General features: G+C 33.2%; 1 protein-coding gene across 1 annotated transcript in view; it reads right to left on the bottom strand.

The window, feature by feature from the left end:
* Positions 1-13,364: 13,364 nt before the first annotated feature.
* Positions 13,365-20,123, bottom strand: part of LOC126890959 (dynein axonemal heavy chain 1-like) — an 87,756-nt gene continuing 80,997 nt past the window's right edge. The window contains exon 4 of the mRNA XM_050660137.1: positions 13,365-13,598. Coding sequence (XP_050516094.1) covers positions 13,365-13,598 — 234 coding nt within the window. The remainder of the gene's footprint in view (positions 13,599-20,123) is intronic.

Here is a 20,123-nt window from a genome sequence, read left to right as displayed (position 1 = left end):
CCAATGCAAGTGCATCGCCTCCCGCGCGAATCCCGACACCGGCGACGTCCAGTGTAGAAACAGAAACATAAGAATGCCTATGTACATATTTTTTTATGGAAGTTATATCGTTGTGTATTGTGTAGAAATTTGAACGTTCTGAAGTATCTATCGTCTACCCGATATACACTATCGTATCGTAGTTATAGAGGTGACATAGGTGCAGTGCACTATATATATTGCCGGATTGTAATCATCATTATATTCCAGGGTGACAGGTGAGTAAAAATCCATAGATAGGTTAGGAATAATTTTCTGTTTGCTAACGGAACGAATACATCAGCAATGAGTAAATAATACTCTGCAGTTTTCTCTCGTCCAGCGCAGATGTTCGCTATATAGGATGCTATTTCGAAATACAAAAGTTAATAGATTCCGATTTGAACGAAAAGTGACTGCAAATTATTATTAGGCTCAAATTAAAAAACCTGGGCATATCCATCTCTCGTTTGGCCGGAATCACAAATGTTCTTTTTTTTTTTCAGAAAATGAAGAGGGCAAACAATACGAATACGTTGAATTCGTATTTTTCTGTTGTTCCGAAGAAAGTAATTAAAGATGTGGGTGATAATGGGTCATCCCGGTCATCTTCCTCATCGTCTTCTCAACAGAATCTCGTAGTGTCAGAACGACTTACAACAGTATCAACATTACAAACATCAGTTAATAATGAAAATACTCTAAAGCAAGTCGCTGTAGAAAAGTCCAATGAAGTTAGTAACTACGACATTGGTCGAGTTGTTGATGGTTTTAGTGGTTTGGGAGACTTTCAAAAATATAATTATTTGAAAAATACGTGGGTTCCGGAAAAAAACTACTCATTTCCATTTTCTGAACATAACAAAAATAACAAGTTAGTTAAGCGGTACTTGAGATACGATCATCTCCAAAAATATAACTGGATTGCGTTTTCGGACTTGAAGAAAGGACTTTTTTGTAAGCACTGTGCTATCTTCGCAAATTCAGGTGGTAAAAATAAATCAACAAGTTTGCAAAGTTTGGTTACCACACCAGTTACAAAATTTGCAAAATTATTTGGAATGGATGGTGTGCTAGATAAACATAATACAAATCGATATCACATTGAAGCGGTTTTATCGAGCGATAATTTTATAAAATGTTACGAAAACCGATCCTTAGATATAAGAAATTTGATAGATAGTGCTCGAGCCAGGCAGATAGAGGATAATCGAAATCGGCTCAAACCAATCATTCGATCTATAATTTTTTTAGCCAAACAATGTATACTTTTCCGTGGCCATAGAGATGACGGGCCATTGTTAGAAGAAAGCAATGTGACAAATAATGAGGGAAACTTCCGAGAGCTTCTTCGATTCAGAATCGAAGCAGGAGACAAAACTTTAGAAGAGCATTTAAGAAACACGTCGTCACGTGCCACATATATTAGCAAAAGAACGCAAAATGAGTTGATTGAATGTTGTAAAGACGAAATTTTGTCTGTTATCGTGAAAAAAATTAGTGATGCTAAATATTACAGCATTATGTTTGACGAAACTACTGACATAGCACATGTTTCCCAAATGTCGATTGTTATTAGATACTTAGAAGGTAACAACGTGCGGGAGGATTTTGTGTCATTCATAGATTGTCATTCTGAGAACTATGAGCTCAGTCCCGATACTTTGGAACCGGTTTTGAATGGTACTATTTTAGGAAAATCAGTGACAAAACAAGTTCAAAAATTTCGTTTACCATTGGAAAATTGTGTAGGAATTTGTACAGACGGATGCAGCGTAATGACATCAAAACAACAAGGAGCCGTCCAAAAAATTCAAAAAGAAATGAATATAGCTGTACGATGTCCATGTTTCAATCATGCTTTAAATTTGAGTTTGTCGAAATCATCAAACGTTCAATATGTGAGAAATGCTGTAGGGGTAATGAAGGAAATAATATCTTTTTTCAAAGCCTCTTCTAAACGCAATCATGTCCTCAAACAAACATTGGGTGATCAGCTCTCTGGATTGTGTGAAACGCGATGGGTAGAACGGCACGACTCCGTTCTGCAGTTTAAAGCATCGATTGAAAAAATTTTGCAAGCTTTGAATTTGATTTCCGAATGGAACGAAAGACAATCTTCCAGTAAATCTAGGACGCATATACTTGCGATCTCATCAAATTGCAGCTTTATTATCACTTTGTTTTGTCTAAATGAAGTACTCGCAATAACGTTACCTCTGAGCAAATTATTGCAAACAAAAATTTGGCTATAAGCTCTACACAGAATGCTGTTCTAAATACGCTGCTTGTTTTGAAAGACAAACGCAACAATGCAGAAACAAATTTCAATGCTTTGCTTAAAGAAATAATGCCATGTCTAGAAAATTTGAATATAGATTTATGTATTCCAAGAGTGAATAATTTCATGAAAAATCGACCTAATCCAGATATTCGTTCCTCCACAGAATACTTTCGAATAACGATATATATATTCCTTTACTTGAAAGTATCATTTCCGACATTGAGTGTCGTTTCCAGCAAGAAACCATGGATGTATTTAATCTGCAAATATGTGTTCCTGCTATATTAATTCATTCAAATGAAGATGACATCCATTCCGCCGTAGAAATTTTGATTGCAAAATATGGAAGTTTGTTTGAGACAGTTAGAGACGTGCTGAAGTCAACTTTTATTGCAGAGCTACATTTATGGAAAATGAGATGGAAACACAGCAAAGAATCGGAAATTCCGAGCGATGATCTAAATGCTCTCATACAATGTGATGAAATGATGTATCCAATCATTAATAAAATTTTAAAAATATTGTGTACTCTTCCAGTAAGTGTTGCATCTGCAGAGAGGAGTTTTTCAGGACTGAGAAGACTTAAGAGTTGGCTGAGGGCCAATATGGGTGAAGAACGGTTAACTGGCCTTGCACTAATGCATGTCCACAAGGACATTGTTATTAACGAAGACAATATAATAGAACGTTTCGTTAAAAGTGGAGTGAGCCGAAACATAGAGTTCGTCATGTAGAGTATTAGTTTTTTGTTTATAATTTCATTTCATTCGAGTTCTTGTTATTTTCTCTTTTCAATATATAAAACATCCCATTCTGCGTTTTGTGTCTGTATTGAAATTGAGAGCTAATATCTAATTGTACAAAATGGCCCCCCCTGAATTAAGATATATGACCGCACTTGCAACTGCCAAGGTATTTGAAATGGTTTACTCGTTCTACCTCCTCTCCATTAAGAGAAAGCACGCCTTGATCTACATTTATCTTTCCAACTGCCATCCACTTTGTCTTTAAAATACTGATTTTTAGGCCTCTCCAATAACTTGCATCACTGACTAGATTTACTAATGTCTGGATATCTTCTAAATTTTCTGCACGTATGGCTGTATTGTCAGCATATCTGATATTGTTGATTACTTCTCCGCCCAGTCTTACTTCCTCTTGTCTATCTTCCAAATCCTCCCTAAAGATTTCTTCAGAGTACAGACTAAAGAGACTGGGTGACAAAACACAACCCTGTCGCACACCACATTTAATGGGTAGTTTTTCAGTATGACTATCTCCAACTTGGATAGATGCTACTTGATTGTAATATAAGTATTTTAGCAGTTTTATATCGTAGTGGTCAAGTCCTGCTGCCTGTAGGCAATTGAAAAGTATATCGTGTGGTACTCGGTCGAATTCCTTCTCGAAGTCGATGAAACAAACATAAACGTTCTTTCAGAATTCACAGCTTTTTTGTAAAAGAACGCGTATACAAAATATCCCGCTAAACAAAATAATAAAATATTAAATGCGTGCAGACGCGTTATCGACATCTATCTAGAGATAAAGAAAATTTCGCATTTCGCATTTTGCGCATTCCGACCTACAAGTACAGTGGAACTTCGATAACTCGGATTAATCGGGACCGCGGCCGATCCGGGTTATCTAAAATCCGGGATAGCCGGAGAATATGGTAAAAATTAATAAAATACGGTATACTTACAGATAAACTCCGTTAGAATTGAAATAACATGAAATATATTTATAAATATGCACAGTACCTACACATCAAAATTACTAAAAAAAAAAACACCAAACACAAACGTAAGCAAACTGAAGCGAACAATACAAGACACACAATACAGTCACAACGATGTTATGTTATTTAAGAACAGTGAAAACTAAAGACCATTGTTTATAAAAGAATTTTTTAAATAGTCTTTCCTAAACAATGCTAAGACAGTTTGAAATAAAAAGGAATAGGTACTACAGACAGGTGCCTGTTGTTTCTGCGGCGTGTGCTATGAGTCATTTTTACTATTGTATAGTTCAAATTACACACATACACATTATCTCTCAAATATTATATTACATACATTTTTATTGTTGAAAGGTTTGTCTGATAATTAACTATTTTGATGGGAAGCCACAATTAAATTGAAAAATAATTTTATTAACGTTTCGACGCCCAAATCGGGTCGTTGTCAAAATACAAAATATTGAAAATCAAAATGTTTATCTGATGAAAATCGGTCCGGGTTAGCCGGACTTCCGGGTTATCGGGGGCCGACTTATCGGGGTTCCACTGTATAGAGAATTTTCTATGTCTATAAAGTTTTGTGTTCAAAAAATAGCATATTATTAACTCGCATGTAGGAAATTATGTCATATAGTACAATTCTCATTTATTTAATAGAGTTAAATAACTATTATAAATCAATGTTTAAGAGTTGTCGTAGATTAGTACCAAAAAATAAAATGTGTGATAATAGTAATGACACACCAAAATACAAAATGAAGGAAGACAGTTAGTCCAGTAAAATGTTACATTTAGGTTGCATTTCTTAGAGGAGTCAATTTTATTTTTTTAATGTGTAGAAGGGTTCAGTAGAAGCTGAAGTTCAAGTTTTTTGGGTCGCCACCCTTGTCCCCCGGCAGCCGTATTGGAAAAAGGGGTGCAAAGGGCTTCCGCGCTGTATCTCCTAAACTATCAATCCTACAGAAAATTTCATTATACATAAAATGTAGCAAAATAAATTTTCTACAATTTTATGTTTATTACTTTTTATCGTCAAGTGACCAACAAAAAAGTTATACACAAAAATATGAGAAAATTTTGTATCAAGAATAAAATAACATCATAGCGATTTTGTAGAGGATGTTTCAATGAATAATTTTCACTATAAAGTTGTTTAATTTTATTTTTTATCTAGGTTTTACAGCGCTCCAATCTTGACCAGATTCTCGAATTCTCATAGGAATACAATAAAAAAATACTTTTCTATCTATATATTATACTCATGATCTAATTAGCAAAATTCATGGAAAAGTTATTTACCAGCAATTTTATTGCTGGAATCGACTTATAAGATCCTATATATTAATAATATAGGTATGAAAAGTCCGCAGATAGTGTGCTACTTTTTTTTATAAACAAAATGGCGCCGACAAATCGTATTTTTTTCAATTATTGCTCTATAACTCCGAAGATTTTAACTTCACAACAAAAACACCCAAATAAAACTTCACCGCAATTACATTCTGCATAGAGATATGTTTTTCACGATTTGCTCCGACGAAAATTTTCCTCGGAAAATGCAGGTTTTCCTAACAAAAACTCTAATTTTTAAATAAAGTTTTAGATAAGTAATTATTAATAAATAATTAAATAACTTACGGCCGGTTTCACAAAGTAAAGTTAACTTATGCTTAAGAGATAACCAGAGGTTACCCCAAAATATGCGTTTTAGTTTCAGGTCAACGGCGAAGTATGGTTAACTCACAGAATTTTTAACCAGAGGTTGGAGTGGGTTACCCTTATGGGTATACCCAGAAGGGTAACAATTATGAAACTGAAACGCATATTTCGGGGTAATTTTGAGGTTATCTCTTAAGAGGAAACAGTAGCGATCAGCAGGTAGCGAAAACGCGTTCCAAGATTGCGGCTGTAATTTTGAATATTTTTTCGAGATATTTGGCACACGTATTCGTAATATAATAAAGAATGGCGGTACAGAGCCCAATTTGAAAAATATATTAATATGTGGAACTTACTCTGTAATTAAATACAATATTAAAAACACGAGACTATACCGCCATTAAGAAGAACAAAAAAAATACACTTTATTCAAATAAACTTTTTTATCCGAAGCCTAGATTTTGTGTCATTTTGGAACTACTAAAATTTTTTATTTCATTAGTAGTTCCAAAATGGCACAAAATCTAGGCATCGGATAAAAAAGTTTATTTGAAGAAAGTGTATTTTTTTGTTCTTCTTAATGGCGGTACAGGCTAGTTTCTTTAATATTGTACTTAATTACAGAGTAATTTCCACATATTAATATATTTTTCAAATTGGGCTCTGTACCGCCATTCTTTATTATATTACGAATACGTGTGCCAAATATCTCGAAAAAATATTCAAAATTACAGCCGCAATCTTGGAACGCGTTTTGGCTACCTGTTGATCGCTACTGTATCACCTTAACCACAAGTTAACTTTACTTTGTGAAACCGGCCATTAGTGACATCAAAGCTTTCTTGGTATAGATTGTAATTCCAGAAGCCGGTGAAAAGTAAACGAATATTTTAGCAACAATTCAATTGTTAATTAACAATTTATGATCGCAATAATAACCAAAACAATCATGATACATTGATCAAACTTATAAAGATTAAAAAGATGCGATTCTTATTTAATATTTTATCGACAAAATATAAATTTTTCTTTTTTTGCATAATCTTTAAATTTTGAAAAAAAAAATAGTTATAATACGCTGGTCTAATTAGTAAAGTACAAAGAAAGGTTATTTACCAGCAATTTTATTGCGGCAATCGAATTATAAGATACTATATATTTTTAATATAGGTATGCAAAGGCCGCAGATAGTGTGCTACTTTTTTATAAACAAAATGGCGCCGACAAATCGTATTTTTTCAATTATTGCTCTATAACTCCGAAGATTTTAACTCTACACCAAAAACAATCAAATAAAAATTCACCACAATTTAATTCTACATAGAGGCATGTTTTTCCCGATTTGCTCCCACGAAAATTTTCCTCGGAAAATGTGGGTTTTCCCAATATAATCTCGAAATTTCAAATAATTTTTTTGAGCCAGTAATTATTTATCAATAATTATATAGCTTGGTGAAATAAAAGCTTTCTTGGTATATATTATAAATTCAGAAGCCGGTGAAAATGAAACAAATATTTTAGCAACAATTCAATTGTTAATTAACAATTTACAGTCGCAATAACAACCACAATAATCATGAGAAATTGATCAAATTTAGAAAGATTATAAAGGTGTGATGCCTATTTAATATTTTACCGACAAAATATTAATTTTTAATTTTTTTACATAATCTTTAAATGTTTAAAAAAAATTGTTATAAACAAATTAGCATTTCTCAGAAATTGTTTATTATATTCTAATTTTAAAAATACTTAAAATGCGTATTTCATAGGTCTTGAAAATGAATGCTTTAAAAAAAATTTCCAACCATTTGCAAAAAAGTTATGAAACAGCAAAATAAATATACGATTACTCCGTTGTTTATAATTTGTTTTAATTGTTTCAAAGCTTAAAAGTGAGTCTATGGTACAATCTAATTACTCACAAAGGATGTCAAAAATTAGTGCAATGTTTATATTTTAATCAAAGATTAAAATTACCTTTTTTTGTAATTTTTAGCGCAAAAGTAGGCCTGATACAGAGTCGGAGCTAAAATGTTCACTCGAAGCGACTAACACGCAGCATACATTATGTATTAAAAGTGTACGTCGCGCGGCCGCCTGTCGTCGCTCCAAGTGAAAATTTTAGCTACAGTACTGTAAGATTCTACTTTCGCGCGTGTAAATTAGAAAAAAATATATTTATAATCTTTAATTAAAATATAACCATTAAACTTATAATTGATTTTTTTTTGAAAATAATTAGCTTGTACTTTAAACTCACTTCTACGTTTTGAAAGAATTAAAAAAAAATATAAACGTATGTTAATCGTATGTTTAATTTGCTGTTTCATAACTTTTTTCCAAAGGGTTGCAAAAAAGTTTTAAAGCATTAATTTTCAAGATATTTGAAATGCGCATTTTAGCTATTTTCTAAAATTATAATATAATAAAAACTTTCTGAGAAACGTTAATTTGTTTATAACTATTTTTTTTAAAACATTTAAGGATTATGCAAAAAAATAAAAAAATTAAATTTTGTCGACAAAATGTTAAATAGGCATCTCATATTTATAAGATTTCAAAGTTTAATTAGTGTATCATAATTATTTTGGTTATTATTGCGACTATAAATTATTAATTAACAATTGGATTGGGGCTAAAATATTCGTTTAATTTCCACCAGCTTCTGGAACTATAATCTAAACCAAGAATGCTTTTAAGTCACCAAATTATTTAATTATTGGTAGATAATTACTTATCTAAAACTTTATTTGAAAATTAAAGATTTTGTAAAACCCGCATTTTCCGAAGAAAATTTTTGTCGGAGCAGATCGTGAAAAACACGTCTCTATGCAGAATTTAATCACGGTGAATTTTTATTTAAGTGTTTTTGTTGTAAAGTTAAAATCTTCGGAGTTATAGAGCAAAAATTAAAAAAAAAAACACGATTTTCGTGTGCCATTTTGTTTATAAAAAAAGTAGCACACTATCTGAGGACTTTGCATACCTACATTATTAATATGTAGGATCTTATAATTCGATTTCAGCAATAAAATTGCTGGTAAATAACTTTTCCCAAAAATGGCCTATTCTCCGATAATCAGCCCAGGCTATTAGTCGAGCGGCAGCAATCGTTATGCCCACCCACCGCGAAAATCAAATTTAAGTTGAATGACCAATTTTGGTCTATTTTTATGTTTTCGAAGTCGCTGAATCCGAATATGAAATTTATTTTCATGTAGATTTGGTGGAACATGTTGAAAAATCAAATTTTATACAAAAATGCCGAAAGTCAGTTTTGAGGATTTTTCAAATTTACCTCGCTGTATCTTTGGTCGCTGTAAATATTTCCTTTTAAAAATTTTATTGTGTCATCTTTGAAGTATGTAAATACCAATGGAATTTATCCAAAATGTTTAAACGCATTAAAAAAGGAGTTGTTAGTTTTTAAACATTTTGTCATCATATTTCGTTAGTTTCATGCTTACTTAAAAAAGTTGAGTGACAAATTTTTTAGTTTATAATTTTAACCAATACAACAATAAAGTATAATTCATGAAGAAGTTTTTGGGAAAAAAGTCAAAATATACAATAGGAAAAAAGTTATGTTACTTCATAGACAAGCGGCACACCCCAAAAAACGCTTGTATCTCGAGATCCTGACCACGGTGTGGTGAATGGCTAATTTTGATCATACTTTATGATTTTGATATCAAAAATTCGTTTTTTGCTCTTCTTAAGAATTTCGTGTTTTGCGGTTGCGTCATTCTTCTTCTGAACCGGCAAACATCTTATTGGGCCTTTTCTATATATGCTTAGGGTTATAAGTTTTATAGTGGGGAGAAAGGTCAAAAACAGGTTAATAATAGCAAGGAATGTTAAAATCATAATAAATTGTATGAATAAAAAATATGTATAGATAGAAAAATAAGCCTAACTTTTTTTTTATTGTATCCCTATGAGCATTCGAGAATCTGGTCAAGTTTGGAGGGCTGTAAAACCTATACAAATAAATAGAATTAAACAAATTTATAGTGGAAATTGTTCGCTGAAAAACCCTCTACAAAATTGCTATAATGTTATTTTATTTTAAAATGAACTGAAAAAAAGTTATAACCTCCAAAAGAAATTTGTTAAAAATTTTTTTACATACATATTTATATCTTTTTTTTTGGTCTCTTGACGATAAAAAGTAATAAAAACAAAATTGTAGAAAATTTAATTTGCTATATTTTCTGTTTAATTAGATTTTCCGTAGGGTTGGTATTTTACGAGATATAGCACGAAACCCCTTTGCACCCCATTTCCAAAATGGCGGCCGGGGGACAAGGGTGGCGACCCCAAAAACTTGAACTTAAGCTTCTACTGATCCACCCTACACATTAAAGAAATAAAATTGACTCCTCTAACAAATGCAAGGTATGGCTTAAAAAATGTAACATTTTAATGGAGTAGGTAAGTAAAATAACACCAAAATTTTTTGAATTTTATACTAAGCTCACGTACCTAGGTACTAAATATAGGAAAGAACCATTTGTAACAAAACTTGTAGAAAGTGTATAGATATACCTTTTGCAAAATTTTGTAAACATTGGGTGGAATTTTCTTTTAAAGATCTAGCTTTTGTATTCACTTTACTAGTATAATCACCTCCTGTGTTCCAGGGCAGGCAAAATACTGCAAAGTTGATTTTGAAGGAATGCCAAAGAATGTATATATTCTATACACGTTGTCCAGAAACTCTACCGACAAACGAATACAGGAGATTCCTCAGATAATTTTAAGACAATTTAAACTAATTCATTTAGTCCGAAAACGTTTCCTAAGGGAGCTAGAGCTATTTGAAGGTGGCGTCTGGTAATTAGTTTTTCTTAAATGCCTCCGGAACGCTTCTATTTAGAAAAACATCCATCGCAAATTTCTAGTATCGGTCATAGGCGTCCGTTTTGGGTAGGGCAACGGTTACTTTATCGCATAAGTTTTTGTCTTTAACTTTTTAGCATTTTTGACTCTGGATTATTAAATTGTGAGATATTCTTGTACTAAAAGGTACTCTTGTGTTAAGTCGATAGGATACACCGTTTTCTAGAAAAGATTTAAAAATTTTTCGTTTTTTAAATAAAAAAAACTAGTTAGGAAAACGAAAACTTTACGTTTAATTATATTCAAGAGATGAATTATTCTTCTTTAGGTGCCATCTACGCTACGGAGGTTGGCAATCATCATAGCTATTTTAATTTTTGAGACAGTAGCTCTAAATAGTTGTTTTGAGTTGTATCCAAACCATTCTCGCAGGTTCTTCAGCTATGAAATTCGTCTTCTTCCAACGCTTCTTCTGCCATCTATATTTCCTTGCATTATGAGTCGCAGGATGCCATACTTCTCGCCCCGCATCACATGTCCGAGATACTGTAGTTTTCTTTCTTTAATTGTAAGTTCAACTTCCTTCTCTTTACCTATGCTTCTTAGTACTTCGTTATTCGTAACTCTATTTACCCAAGAAACCCTCATAATTCTTTTATAGGTCCACATTATTTCAAAGGCATTAAGTCGTCTCATTGTCTCTACATTTAACGTTCATGATTCTACTCCATAGTACACTGTATACTTAACATTTTGTTAGGCGTACTTTAAGAGTTAATGTTAAATCTTTGCTACGTAGGACTTTTTTCATTTTCATAAAATTAGAACGTGCTTTTTCGATTCTGACTTTGATTTCTGCAGTGTAGTCATTATTTTCTGTTATAAGTGTTCTAGGTAAGTGTACTTTTTTACTTTTTCGATCTGCTGCCCCTCTACTATCAAGATTTCGATAGTGTTATGGGTGTTTTTACTAACTTTCATAAACTTCGTCTTTTTGATATTGAGAGAGAGAGAGTCCGTACTTCCTACTAGAGCTTACTATTTTACTCATGAGACTTTGCAGGTCTTGTAAACTATCGGCTATTATTACTGTATCATCTGCATATCTGATGTTGTTAACTAAAACTCCATTTACTCTTATACCGACTCTTTCATCTTCCAGAGTTTCTCGCATTACCTCTTCAGAATAATCGATAAATAATAGAGGTGATAGTATGCAGCCTTGCCGGACTCCTCTGTTTATTTCCATTTCTTCAGATGTTTCTTTTTCAATTCTTAATATTGCTCGCTGATTGTAATAGAGGTGTGTTATAAGTCTTAACTCACTTTCATCTAGGTTTTTAGTTTTCAGAATTTCCATGAGTCGATCATGTTTTACTTTATCAAACGCTTTATTGTAGTCTATAAAACAGAGTAAAGGGGACCGTTAACATCCAAACATCTCTGTGTAAGCACGTTGAAGGAGAATAATGCTTCTCTGGTACCCATACCATTGCGGAACCGATATTGGGTGTCACTAATATCCAGCTCCAATTTAGAGTGTATTTGATTCGGAGATGAATCGATTGCATTAGTTGCGAATTTTTAGTATCGGTGATATGCGTCGGTTTTGGGTAGATCAACGGTTATTTGATCGCATAACTTCTTTGTCTTTAATTTTTAAGCATTTTTGACACTAGATTATTAAATTAGGAGGTATTCTAGCAGTAAAAATTACTCTTGCCTTAAGTTGGTAAAATACACCGTTTTTATTGAAAAATTTTTTAAATTTTTTTTTATATTCAAGAGAAGAGAAAATTTTCAAATCGACTTTTCTAGAAAACGGTGTGTCCTACCGACTTAATCAAAAGTACTATTTAATACTAGCATATCCCACAATTTAATAATCCAACGTGAAAAATGCTTAAGATTTAAAGATAAAAAAGTTATGCGATAAAATAACCGTTACCCTACCCAAAACGGACGCCTATGACCGGTACTATAAATTCACAATGTATGAAATCGATTTATCTCTGGAAGATAAATATGAGTACCAATTTTTGTTTTTCTAACTAGAAGCGTTCTGGAGGTATTTAAGAAAAACTAATTACAAGACGCCATTTTCAAAGAGCTCTAGCTCCCTTAGGAAGCATTTTCGGACTAAGTGGATTAGGTTAAATTGTCTTAAAATTACCTGAGGAATCTGCTGTCTTGGACAAATAATTTTATTAACGTTTCGACGCCCAAATCGGGTGTCGTTGTCAAAATACAAAATACTACTAAAATAAACAAAATTGATTTAATCTGACACATTTATATTGGCAATTCAGACGTATATTATACATTTTAAAGTAGAAGACTTTAAAATGATATCGCCAATATTTATGATGAATATTTCCCATCTAAATAGTTAATCATAAAATTCCACAAGGAAATAGCTTTAGAATAACATTTATTTTGCGTTTTTATTAAAAATGACAAAAAGACAAATGACTCTTATAAAACAAAACATTTGTCAGCTTTATATTTTTTTTTTATAAATGATCTATAACGTATTTTCGTATTTTCTAAGAATAGTTAGATAATAATTTCGAAAATTTTGGGTGATGCATAACTTTTGAAATGATGTGTATAAATAATTATATCCAGAATCAAATTTGTGTAATTAGTTTTATTTATAGAATTTTGTAACAACAAAAAGCAAATAAAATACGCTTCGTTATAGCGATGTGCGCCTAAGTAGAAAGTTTTAATAGAGGTAAATGGATTTTCGAGTTACTCCATTTTCATAGTCATTAGTCTTGCATTTTCATTAGAATTAAAATTAAGCAAAAAGCATTAAAATAATCTCACCTGAAGATTTTCAGCATCGAACATTAAAATTCCTTGGAAAACTTTACTCAGATCTCTCAAGTTAAATGTATAATGTGTTTTCGCTGGGGTGGGTAAAAGTTCGTGTAAGATAGTTGTATAAACTGTAAGCGTGGATGTAAGCATTTGATTGAAATATTTTTCAAATCCTTCTGGAGCTCGGTGTAGCCAAAAGTCCAATATCGTGCCGAATATTTTAAGCTAAAACAACAAAAAAATTGTATAGTATTTCTTATTTAGTATGTGATTATTTAAGGATTAAATGAATAAAAATATTTCTGTTTGTTCTTCGCTTCTTTTTCTAATTGATTACACTCCTAGGTCGTCATCAACTTCATGACTGCATCTGGTACTAGACCTTCACTTTCTCGTTTTACCACCTATTGTAGTGCTTATACGCCAGTCAATGGGATCAAGAATACGATATTACCTCCGAATTCTATCCTACTGCATGGATTTTAATCAAATTTTGGGAATAGACTCTACTTATCTCTTTGTTCAAAATCTACCCTATGCCTATGTGTGCTTTTATCTTGGGGGTGGTTCCCACCCCTTCTCGGGGGTGGAAAAGTTTTTGGTTAAAATAACCACGGAAGTCGCTAGAGGACCTAATTCTAAGCAAAAACTGTTCTATAATATTTTTTTTTAAACTCGAAACTTTTTGAGTTATTCGCAGTTGAAATTGGCCATTTTCATTGAAAAATGACACCTTTGCTGACGGTTTTTTGCGAATACCCCAAAAAATATGCATCTAACGAAAAAACTATATAAACTATTTTTGTAGCTTATAAAAAAGCAAAGAGATTCGTTTCTTCACAAATCTTCTACTTATAATACAAAATGAGACATGGTAGGTGAGAAGAGTTTGTTTTTTGGTGCATGCTCAAATCGGTGTATTTAAAAAAAGATAACTTGAAGTTACAGAGAAATGGTCGATTTTATTTATATAATGATACCAATATCTTTTGTAGTGCTTTAAAATACCTTTAAAACGAGCAATATTAAATGTCGGTGACATTCAAACTAAACGAGATATGCTGCAAAAAAGTTGATGGCAAATGTATTTTAAGAAAAAATGATAAGTACATATATCTAACCCCTCATCCATCAGAATTTAAATGCATCGTTTTTATTCTACAATGCTTTTTATTATAGTGTTGTTTTTATGTTTAAAAAGTTGGACGGGTTTAAAATAAATGGTTTTTGAAAAATCTGGATCAAATTATAGAGCGCATTTTTAATTTTTTTAAAAATCCTTCTTTTTCTCCGTGTAACTTGAAAATGATAAGAGATAGAGTAATGAAAAATAAAAACAATTTTTTTTTCTAAAAGACCCTACATTTTGTGAAGTATCTTTTTTTCGTATCTCTTATCATTTTCGAGTTACATTTCGAGTAAAAAAAAATTATCCTAATTCCATAATTCCAAGTTCCGTTTGCTTATTTCCATCATGTAAACAATCTATTTTCGTGTTAAATATGCAGGTCTCAACCGAGTGGGATCCGTACTACCACCCTAAGCCTACCTCTTAGCATCATCCGACACGACTTAGTTTTCAACCCTTTAAGTCAATCCCTATCTAGTTTGCATACATTTCTGAAAATTTTGCATCAGGCACCGAGTTATTTTGTCGCTCACGGTGGTTGTAAATCACCTGAGTCCATTGTTCCTTTCTTCTGCTTTGTTCACGGTGGTTGTAAATCACCTGAGTCCATTGTTTATTTCTTCTTCCTTGCTGAGCTGGCTGTGCTCCTCTGTTTCTCTCTTTTCTATTTTTATGATAAGTCCCTCTTTCATATGTTTCATGTTTTTTCGTATTTGTATAGCTTCTATATTGATACCTCCTAGTATAATTTTCTCTTTCGTATTTATTTGTATTCTTGTAATTTTTCTCCTTGTTTTCGCTTGTTTTCCTATAAGTTTGATCTAGGTACGTCCTTGTATCACGACGTCTTTCTTCTTTTGTTTTCTGTAATGTTTATCACGATACATCTTCGACCCGTGTGGTTCGTTTTGTTTTGAATTTCTGTACGTTTTGTCACGGTACATCTGCGGCTCCTGTGACTCGTATTGTTTTGTATGTGTATTTAGGTAGTTGTGTCCGTTTGGTACACTTTTTCTTCTCCCTCTATACCTACCGTTTCTTCGGTTTTTGGAGTTTTCTACGTTTTTTGTTCGGACAAGTGTTTCTTGATCCTTAACGTATATATTTGCCCCCGATAAGGAGCTGAAATTTCCTGCCTTTACAATTGTCATAGTGTTATGACTTGTTTCCTGAGTACTGGATTCTTTTCGTTGTGTCGTTCCTGACACTATCCATCCCAGTCTCGTGTTTTGGCTACGTAGGCCGTTACTTATTCGGTCTACACCCTCCATCAATATGTGGCTATATTCTTTGACCCCTAAAAGTAAGTCTATCTTCCCTACCTTGTAGTATCTTGGGTCTGCCAGTAGTGCATTTTTCTCGTTATAGTCCTGTAGGATTATGTCCTGTTCCGGTAAATCCCCTGTTATTTTCGGTAATACCAGTGCCTCTATTTCGATCTCGAAGTCACTTTGGTAAAAGTGATCAAAAGTTCCGATCAAAAGTTTCATACTCCAGTTGGCTGTCTTTTCCCCTGACGAGCCTATCCGCGGTGTGCAAGTACTTGGAAGGGAAACGAGAAACGACCATGCGCGAGTCGCGGAGAAATATTGCAACTATCTTAAGTAATTCATATTGTCAATTGAAATTGTCAAATTGACGTATATTTCATACCTTCTGTCATTGAAGCAGAAAAATTATATATTGCTCCACAATATTGATATGATATGCAATTATTATATAAAGGTAAATTTAATTAATTGTATTTTGCTTGCAGTACTGCATTTTAATAACTAATTTTATTTACTACATACAATTGTTTATGTTTGCATAACATAACCTGCATCTTATTTTTTCTTCTTATTATTTTTTTGGACTATGGCCTTGACAATTATCCAGCAACCAGGACTAATATAATTGGCCAATATAATTAAAAGTGCGAATAAAAGTACAGAGCGTAGAAATAGAGGTCGCTTCGCTGAACTTGCACGGTCCCAATTTCGGATAAGGTCGCCTGTATTGGCTGCCTTTTTGTTTCTAGCGCCGTCGCCGCTTGTTCTGTTATAAATGCACATTGTGACCCTTGGTGGATCAATGCTCTCATTATGTGAAACTTTCCTTTCGCATCCCTTATGCGTACCACTGCTGTGGCTAGTAATGCTTCACCTTCCTTATGGCTTGCACAGTTAACTGAGTTCTGTCCTCTTTGTTGTGTGTTGTTGTTTCTTTGCCCATTGTTCTCTTGCATGTTTTCTCGTCTTCCGTTATTTTGTTCTCTGGCGTTGTTGAAATAATTATTTTCTCCTCTGTACCTGTCCGATTGGTACCCGTTTCTTCTACTGTTCGATTCTCTTCCATTTCTTTCTTGTGTTTGTTCTTCTTTTGTTTCATTTGTGGTTCTTCTGTTGCCTGTGTTTCATTTTTCATAATGCAACATTTTGTGGTGGTCTCTGCCACATTGTCTGCACCTCATCTGTGAAAAACATTGTTTCTCCTTCTTATGTGCTAGGCAATTCACCATTCTTTTTCTCGTATTATCCTGTTCCGGTCTCTTACATTGAGTTCCTGAAATTCTCTGCAGTATGGTACTCCGTGATCTCCGTTGTATATCACGCAACTCATTCTTGTTTTCTTACCCGATCCTCCTTGCTTCTCTTGTCTATTTTCTGACTCCAGCAGTTCCAGTGTTTGGAATCGTCGTTGTAAAAATGTTTGTTTTGATTTGTACGTCGGTATCTCTCTACTGTCTCCGATGTGGTTTTCGTATAGCCTCCTTGTCTCATTGTCCCATTTTGTTATGCTAATTCGCGCTATCAATGGGCTCCACGCTTCCGTGTCTGTTCCTAATCCTCCTATGGCTTCCAGACACTCATGGAAGGTGTCATGTAGTGATTTCAGTGCTCTAGTAGAAGATTCATTTACTTCCTGCGCTAGTAGCATCCTGTCTATTAGTTTAAACAATATCATCCTCGGGTTTTCATATCTTTCCTTTAACATGTTCCATGCCACTTCGTAGTTGGCCTCGGATATGTGTAAGTGTTGTATCATTCTGTTGGCTTCCCCTCTTACTTGAGTTTTTAGGTACTGCATTTTTTCTGCGTTCGACAATTGGTCGTTTTCATGTATTACTTTAGTAAACAGATCGTGGAAAGTTCTCCACGTTTCATATCTTCCTTCATACACAGGAATTTTTACCTGCGGTAATGTCAAACCATCTCTTCTCTGTGTGCTGTCTGGCCGTTGCATCCCAGGCCGTATTTTCTTTACAGTTTCCCTGACCTTCCTCCTTAGCTGATTTATTCTCTCTACTTCTTCACTGTCTAAAACGTCTAGCTGTTTCTCGATTCCTCGATTTTTTGTTTTCTTATCTGTATCTCCTTTACTTTTGTTGTCTTTCCTCTTTTCAAGTTTCTTCCATATTCTTCCAATAGGGCTTTTCCCTCAATATATGTCTTAAAGACCTGATCGTAGTATTTTGTTTCGAAGTATTTGTCTTTCGTTACGCCACTCTCTAGTAATTTCTCGTGGTTATGCACAAATCTTGTCCAATAATCCTCCAACCTATCCTGACGCTCTTTAATATATTGTTGATTCTTGCGAGATCCAGGGTTCCTCTTAAGAGACGATACTTGTTTACAAATCTCTGATCCGATCTCCGCCTGCTTGCTGTGTACAGCTTCCATGTTAAAATTCACCTACTTTTATCCAGTAGTAAGTGTTTTTATTGTATTTTTAAAATGTTGTTTATATTTTTAATTACTATGATTCGCGTTTAAATGATGAGGGAATGTTATTCTGTTTGACCTTGCTGACACTCAGTTTTTCTGTAGGTCAGTTATAAATGTAGGTGAATGTTATATAATAATATGTTACACAAATATAATTGAAACCTCTTGGCTACCATGTTTAACCTTTAACTACCCGCGCATCAAGTTATAACATAACTACACGCGTGGCGTACTTTGTACGCCACAAGAAAATACACCTAAAAACAGCGGATTTGTTTAATTTTTTTTGAAAAAATACACTTAGTTGTTTGTATAAACCTTATTCGGCATTAGTGAATACTTGGAGTTCCTTCTCAGTAAGCCAATTGGGATTTATAACTGGAATCATGGAATAACTGGATTCCATGATGAATAAAATTACTAATAAAATTTTTTTAATGTGATTTTTTACAGGAGAAAAATATTGTTTATAATGAAAAATATATTTTGTGCCATAATGACTAAAAAACAATTGAAATATATATTTATATTACTACTTATATTAATATAATCGTGGCGTATATTGTCCACCACCGGAAACAACAAATAATAAACTGTAAATTACGATCTTCCCAGAACGCCGATTATAACGAAACAAAAACCAAATTGTAAAGCACATTCCAGTGATAGGTTAGAGAGATAAACAAGGTCAAAAATTAAATTTTTAAATATATTTGCAGTTGAATTCTTATATCTGGCGTACAAAATACGCCAGCGCGTGTAGTTAAAGGTTAATTAAAATATGCAATATAAATGAACTACAAAAGCAATATGTACCTATTCAAGTATACGTTTTTTCTTTATCAAATTTTTAAATAAAATAAATATGTAGTAAATATTTTTAGGGATAAATACCGTTTATTATTATTATATAGGCAAAAAATATATATCTATGTATAAGTTAAATAGTTTGGGTTTAAATGAAAAGTATTTCGGTATACGATACGTAAAAGTTGGAAAAATATTAACTCATTCAAAAACTTACGATTTTTTATTTTTTTTTTCTTTGAACGTTGAGTCGCTCTTCTGGTTGTAGATTCTGCTCTGGATGCTCTCTGGCTCTCCTGATTTTGGTCTCTGATCTGGAAGCTGTCCGGCTCTCCCGATTCTGGTTTCTGATCTGGAAGCTGTCCGGCTCTCCTGCTTTTGGTTTCTGATCTGGAAGCTGTCCGGCTCTCCTGCTTCTGGTTTCTGATCTGGAAGCTGTCCTGCTCTCCTGCTTCTGTTCTCCCGGGCCTAGCGTCGTCTACCTGCTACTGGGTTCGTTTAGTGTGGACTGTAGTTGTAAGTTTGTCGAGTCTCGTTTCTACCTCGATATCTCATTTTTTCTCGATAAGGATCATGTATAATGTATAATCCCTCTGGGGCTCAGTGGAAAACGTTGTTCAGATGGAAACACCAATAGCGATAAAGGAATTTATTTATAGAACCGACACTAGGGTATTTTTACCCCGGGAGAACTGTTGAACACTGACTGGTTACTGGTACGCGTTTAGTTGAAGACTGATGAAGACCCTATTTGAATTTACATCTTGACAGCTTGAGTTGATTCTTGAGAATGATTCTAAATGTGTATTCTTTCTCAGCGGTGGCACTTAGTATTGGTGTCAAGCCACGCGCTGAGTATATTTACAAATATTGAGAACAAATAAATATATTTGATCATCAAATTAAATAATGCAATTGCCCGAATTATTGTTTACAGTTTACAATTCGTGAACTAAATTAGAGACCCGTACATGTAATTATATAATAACAAATTGGTTTATGTCATATACGGGGTGATAAATATATACTGTTCAATATCGAATATGAATAATGAATGTTTGATATTGGACACTCATTTTAAAGGTGTTTTTAATCACTACAAAAGGT

Source organism: Diabrotica virgifera, chromosome 9 (assembly GCF_917563875.1).
Source record: "Diabrotica virgifera virgifera chromosome 9, PGI_DIABVI_V3a".
NCBI classification, from domain to species: Eukaryota; Metazoa; Arthropoda; class Insecta; order Coleoptera; family Chrysomelidae; genus Diabrotica; species Diabrotica virgifera.
Note: the sequence above shows the minus strand (reverse complement) of the source record. Positions and strands in the feature narration are given on the sequence as shown.